At 43.1% G+C, this 6,520-nt stretch overlaps 1 protein-coding gene across 1 annotated transcript; it reads left to right on the forward strand.

The window, feature by feature from the left end:
* The first annotated feature begins 1,249 nt into the window (after positions 1-1,249).
* On the forward strand, positions 1,250-6,113 carry ARL6IP1 (ADP ribosylation factor like GTPase 6 interacting protein 1). The gene is made up of 5 exons (XM_031056542.1): positions 1,250-1,395; positions 3,051-3,170; positions 3,992-4,109; positions 4,735-4,819; positions 5,042-6,113. The coding sequence occupies exons 1-5, from the start codon at positions 1,319-1,321 to the stop codon at positions 5,158-5,160; spliced, it is 519 nt and encodes a 172-aa protein (XP_030912402.1). The 5' UTR covers positions 1,250-1,318; the 3' UTR covers positions 5,161-6,113.
* Positions 6,114-6,520: the final 407 nt, after the last annotated feature.

Genomic DNA, 6,520 nt, shown 5'->3' on the forward strand with positions numbered 1-6,520 from the left:
GGCGGTTACAGCCTATGTCAGTCTGTCAGTCCGTGTCCGTGTGTGTCTGTTTGTGTGTGTGCAGCCTCCTGCTGCGGGAGCGAGCGCCGCAGCGATCCCGGAGAGCGGCAGGCGTTGGGGGATTTAGCTTAACTAAACGTGCCAAGATATGCTTGAATAGTTAAATAAACACAAGGCTCTATATATAGTGATGCCTCAGTTGGTAAGCGGCTGCCGAGGGAAATGGGGAAATCGTAGTAAAAACCCGAGAAGGGGCAGAGGCTGGAGGCGTTTGAGCGCCGCGGTGCTGCACACCCAGGCTGGGCGCAGGGAGCAGCTCCAGGAGCTCGGAGCTTGGAGGGAGGCTCCGGGGTCTGTAGAAAATCCACGAGCTGTGTTGTGCTTGTTATTCTAGTGGCGTCGGAGTTCTCATTGGAATTAAGTGTAGCACATAGCTGGGAGTGAAACCTGTTCTGTTAGCTCTGCGCGGCAGACGTGCATGTCTTCATGGCTTTTCACCTCTTACTGCTCGGGCAGCAGTCAGTTCTGTTCACGGTCTACCTGAGTTTTGTAATCTCTGAGATGCCATCTCCCGCTGAGGGGACACTGTTAAGCTCTGTTAAATGTGGAACACCTCAGGTGAACTGCTTAGCAAGCTGATGGCAGCACAGGTGGGGCCTCCTTGCAAGAGAGGTGTAGGGAGGAATGTAGGAATCACATAGGAAGTGGAGTTGAAAGGCTGTCTTGGGCAGCTTGTGGGAAAGCTTGCTGTCCAGGTGTCATCAGTTGGATAAATTTACTCTGGATTCTGAGTCTTTATCCATCTTCCTCATAATAAACTGGCATTGGACAGCAGTTGGAAAGCTTCAATTTAATGTGGTAGAGTTGTCTTGGAAAATACATTTATTTTTAAACAGTTCTCATATTACAGTTTTCCAGTCATTGACACTGAAAACTTGAGAGGCTTTAAAACCTGATGTTCTACTAATCTGGGGGGATGGGGTATGGTGAATGGGAGATTAGGGGAAAACACCTTGGCAAAATCTGGGAGGAGGTATTGTTTGCCTGTACATGCTGCTAGGATCTTAACTATTTAAAGGTATCACTGCTACAATGTCATAACTTAGTACAAAACTCACAATACTATTACAAATTTAATTACTCAGAAAGATTTGTGTCTGGGATCTTTAATTATTACACTGGGGTTTTTTTAGCTACTTCAGTGTGGGAATTAATTTGATAATCTGGTTAGTTAAAGGAATTTTCTTCTCTTTTTGTGTAGGCAGCTGAAACTGCAAGCTTGGAGGAGCAGTTGCAAGGATGGGGAGAAGTGATTCTGATGACAGATAAAGTTCTGCGCTGGGAGCGAGCCTGGTTTCCTCTGGCGCTGATGAGTGTTGTTTCCTTCTCCTTCCTGTGAGTACCTGCTGGAGGGAGCTGCAGCATCATTGCATCTTCATGGCTGTGACCAAGCCTATTAAGAAAATTAGTAGGGCATCTGGAGAAGTCTAATAGGAAGGCTTTTACTCTAGGTTCTTTTTCTTAAAACGTGTGAACTTTGTTGGAAATTATAAACAAAAGTAATGAAAGCAGGAAGTCACATGATTCACATCCTGCTCAGAATGGTTTCTGCAAAAGCTGTTTGCCAGCAGTAGTTGCTGGGGTTTTTCCTGTGCTCAGCTGAATGTTCTTCAGTGCTGCATTCATGTTCTGTCCTCATTCTTTGTCCCCTGCTTCTTGGTCAGATCTCATGACCTCCTTTGGTTCCCCCCCACACCACCAGCAGTATCCTTACAGAAAGCTTCTTCCCATAGAGCACAATATCCTATTCTGCCTCTTTGCTGTGGGTTCAGGATAAGTTCAGGGTTTTTTTGCACAGCTGGGGTTTTTTAATAGTCTCTGTCCTGTCCTTTGAGAAAGGAGAAAAGGGAAGACTGCAGGTAAGCTCAGCAGGGTGGAAGGATGTTGCCTGTCTGATTGGAGATGCTGGAAGCACTTGGATGTGCCTTTATGTAACAGGGTAGTAAAGATGACCTGACTGCCTTGCTCAGACAGCTGTTTGTGCCAGCTCTGCAGTTTGCCAGCTCTATCTGTTCCTGCAATAAGGAGAGAAATTACAAAAATAAATGTTCAACCAGGTGAGGCAGGGATAATTGGTCTTTTGGCTAAAATAAATTTTTTTGCTTTTAGGGGAGGTGAGGAAGGTGGAAATCAAATGGAAGCTAAAAAGTAATTTTTAAAAGAAGTAATTGTGTGAAGTTCAGGATATTCTGTTATAAATTCTGTGATTATAGCAGGGAATATCTTGTGCTGAGTAATACTTTATGGAAATGCAGAACTACTTCAGGTTCTGAACTCACCAAAATGACCTTGAACACCCAGCACAGTGTCACTGTGCAGATGTAGAGAATCAATGGCCCTGCAGTAGCACTCTGCAGATGTACAGAACAGCCCCACCATGGACTGGGTCATTTCTTTGCTTTTACTGTTTCAGTTTTCAGGAAGTTCTGTGAAGTCCAGTTGGGTAGCAGAGGGCCCAGCTGGGTGTTATCAGACACTCAGGAGATCAGCTGCTTCTTATCCACTTGCCCTTGTGCTGTGTTTGAGTGATGGCAGACTGAGTATGGAGAATGCAGCACTGCTTTAAGTGGAGCTTGATGGCCAGAACAGGTTTGGCTGGCTCTCCCAGAAGAGACAGAGCAAATGACAGCCTCTAGTGGATCTGAATTCTGTGACTTGAGCAACAAAATTAGAGCTTTTACTCTGCCTGGTTATTTCATTTGTTCACTCATCATCATCATCCCTCAATCAGTGTTAAGTTCACTGTTGATCAATTTCTGAGAGAATAATAATGATGAAATTTTACTTCTACTGAACTTTGTACCTTATTTGCTTGTAGCATATTCTTATCTGGTATATTAAGAGATAAAGGCATTTTCTGTAATTTTGTTTGAGGTTAGGGAAGAGAGAGCTCTGCAGTGGGAAGCTCTGAGCCAGTCTGAAAAAGTGACCAAGCATGTCTAGTATTGAGCAGTTTGAGTACTCAGAAATAATTTCTCTTCTTTCTACAGGATGATCTACTATTTGGACCCATCAGTTCTCTCAGGTGTCTCCTGTTTGGTCATGTTCCTCTGTTTGGCTGATTACCTGGTTCCTGCTCTTGCTCCTCGAATCTTTGGCTCTAATAAGTGGTGAGGAAAGCTTCAATTGAAAGTTTAATGAGTGTAAATATGATCTTTATCAAAATGGATATCTGATTTGTGGATATCAAATGGTTACTTTGTAGAGTCATTGTAGTGAGAAATCAGCAATCTCTCTAATACATGAAGTGAGGACAGTAGCAACATGTTCTTCATTCTTTTTCTGAGGATTACTACTTCTACATACCTTTATTATTCTTTTCTTCTGGAAAAATCAGATTTTTTTTAAGAAGTAGGCACATTCTTTACTCTCCATTAAGCATGCTAGTTAGTTCTGCTAGACTAGTTTTTAGTAATTAATGGACAATATATACTGAAAAGTAAAATTATGTGGAAGAGTACTGATTGTATGTTTGGAAAAAAACAGCAGTAAATGTGATAAAAAAGAGAGTAATGCAGAGAGTATGTATGTAATTGTGAGTGAAACAGTTTTGGAAAAGGCAAGTCTTGTATAAAAGAAGTAACTTGAAGAAGAACCTGATTTGAACAACATTTTGAGTTAAAGGTGAATTTTAGTGTATCTGCTTTAGGATGACTAATGGATAAATGTTCTTATGTAGATAAGCATTATTTGTGTGTATCACTCTGGTGTCAGATTAAGGTCAGGAGTCAGTTTAATTAACAGTCAGCATACAGGAAAATGACATGGGCACTTCCTTGCAGTGCTCAATAATGTATCAAGCAAAGCAAGTGCCAGCATAAGCACTGGATACTTCTTTACTGCTGGAAAAATGGCATGGGGAATTTTTTTAAGATGTTAAATTAAATATTGAATTCTTATTTCTGGCTTTTTTCCCTCCCTTTAATAAAAGGACCACGGAGCAGCAACAAAGGTTTCACGAGATTTGCGGCAATTTGGTGAAATGTCGCCGCCGGATTGTTGGCTGGTGGAAGCGCCTCTTCACTCTGAAGGAAGAAAAGCCTAAAATGGTACTGAGTTCTAGGAATTAATCTCTGTTGTCTTAAGATTTTGTGTGATCTAGTTTTGTCTGAAATATTTTAGCAAGGTCTGAATGAACTGGTGTTCCAAACCAGCAGCTGGCGCTTCTGGCTGTGACTTGGTCACACATTTATTCAGACCTGGAGTGGTAAGGTACAAAACTTAAAAACTTGCAGTTCTTGTAGTTTAGGAGCATACCTTTGATAATAAGATAAAGGAAGACTGGATTTCTCTGGATAGGTAAATTTTTGGAAACGAGCTGTTTCCAGTGTGCACAAACTGTCCAAAAAGCTGGATCTTTAGTAGTGTGTCAGCTGGTACGTGAACTACTGAAAACAGCTGTGGCTGCAGCATTGGGGATGGCACAGTCTGGCACTAAGGGATACCTGGGCAAAAGAAGAACGTGCACCCTGTTCAGCTGATGGTCTGAAAATAAGTGAGAATAGACAATTACAGATCCTGTAATCTCAGTTTTAACATGCCTGTGCATAGGTATTATGTGTGGAAGAGCCAGAAAGCTTCATGTTAGTTTGAAATGTTGAAGTTCTGCCAAACACTGAAGGGAAGGCAGAATCCCCAGCTGGTCTGTGGTAACTCTTCCCTTTTCACTTTTAGTACTTCATGACCATGGTCTTCACTCTTGCTGTGGTTGCCTGGATTGGACAGCAAGTTCACAATCTCTTTCTGACCTATCTTATTGGTAAGTGTGGGCATGCAAAGCACAAAGAACTCTTTTGTTAGCTGCCTGAAATGGATTGAGACTGGTAGAAGTAATTTTTGGTTAAGTGTGGTGGGGTGTTTTTGTTGCAGGGTTATGTTTTTCTCTTTTCAGGCAATTAATGGGGCTTAAGGGAAGCAAAGAATTGCAGAGTGACAGAAGCTTGTTAAGGGAGTATTAATTATTTTTTTTCCTTGTCTTTAGTAAGCTTCTTGTTACTGTTTCCTGGACTAAACCAACATGGGATCATCACAAAGTACATTGGAATGGCAAAAAGGGAGATCAACAAACTTCTCAAGCACAAGGAAAAGAAAAATGAATGAAGGCTTAAGTGCTGTTCACTCTAGTAGAAGGTTTTCTTGGGAACAGTTTTGAGAATTAATGTATAATTAAGACAATAGAAGTTGTATTGCTCACTGACTTTTTTTTTTAATTGGCTCCCTGACGAAGTGAAAAAGTCATTCCAGCAGCTGCTGTGGGTTTGTCTCTTGCTGTGCTGAGTAGGGCTCTGCAGCCTGGAACTGATCCTGTGTGAGACATCCTCTTCTGTGATGTATGGAGCTTGTTAAGTGTCTTCATCAAACAGACCCTGGGCATAACCACCCCAACAGCAGAGCTGTAATGCCTGATAGTATTTCTGTGACTGTGTTAGATTTGCTGATCATTAATTGTGGCTGCAGCAAGTGTGAGAGGGGGTTCTGAAGGCTGATGCTTTTTGGAGGCTTGTAACTACTGATCCTTGTGGCAGGAGGACAATTAGCAGAGTGAGAATGGCCATGGCTGAGGGTGCACATCCAAAATGGGGCCAGAAGGTTCCATTGTCTCACTGAACCCGTTTGCTTCTTTTGGCTGTGTGTACCAGAGAATGTGTGGAGTAGGGGTCTGGAATACATAAATTTGTAGTTCAGTTATTTAGCTGTAATGTAAACTCATTGCACTGAGACTGTAGAGAATGAATGAGGGTGTGTGTAACTTTAAGAGCTGATTGTTCTGGAAACTGCTGTTGTCATGGAGCCTTGTAGCACGTTTGGTTTTATGAATGTTTGTCTGTATACAAAAATCACTCTGAATATGCTGAGTTTGACTCTGTAAATAAGCCTGAATTGTTTGTGCTTTTCTATGATCTCTCCCTCCTTTTTTAAAACTGAACTGTTTTTCTTTAAAAAGCTAAAACCTGTGTTAATGTTTTAAAAGTTTACTGTTTTAAATGAACTCTCTTCAGTGTCTATTGTAACTGTTGAATAGGTAAATACAGACTAAAGAGAAACTACTTGAACACTTGCTTCTCGTCCATGTCCAGAGAAGGGTGTCAGTGCGTTTTTCTGTGTAGCAGGAGATGGGGGAAGGGTTGAGGAAGTGCTGAAGGGCACAGCCTGTCGGTGGGAGAGATCCTGGGTGTGTGCAGCTGAGCGGTGACCCAGCGCGGTGTCCCCAGCTGTGTTCGAGAGTGGGGAATGCACTGACACCGGCTTGGCTGCTGCCTGCCTGCTGGCACAGTGTGCCCCTTCGGAGTGTGCGCTCAGTACGGACACAGCCCATGTATCAGCGGGGGCTGTGCTCACCGCAGCCCCGTGTCCCCGTTGTCGCGGTGTCCCCGTGTCCCCGCTGCGCTGTCCCAGCCCGGGGGCTCTGCTGAGCCTTCTGCCCGGCGGAGCGCAGGTTTTTGACCCTCGCGCCCCGCCG

Source organism: Geospiza fortis, unplaced genomic scaffold (assembly GCF_000277835.1).
Source record: "Geospiza fortis unplaced genomic scaffold, GeoFor_1.0 scaffold237, whole genome shotgun sequence".
In the NCBI taxonomy this organism is placed as follows: Eukaryota; Metazoa; Chordata; class Aves; order Passeriformes; family Thraupidae; genus Geospiza; species Geospiza fortis.

Excerpts from the sequence above, each read along its gene's own strand:
- ARL6IP1 (XM_031056542.1), top strand. The coding sequence starts at position 1,319 with ATGACAGATAAAGTTCTGCGCTGGGAGCGAGCCTGGTTTCCTCTGGCG. Across the intron at positions 1,396-3,050 it reads GTTGTTTCCTTCTCCTTCCT|GATGATCTACTATTTGGACC; the intron begins GTGAGTACCTGC and ends TTCTTTCTACAG. Across the intron at positions 4,110-4,734 it reads AGGAAGAAAAGCCTAAAATG|TACTTCATGACCATGGTCTT; the intron begins GTACTGAGTTCT and ends TTTCACTTTTAG.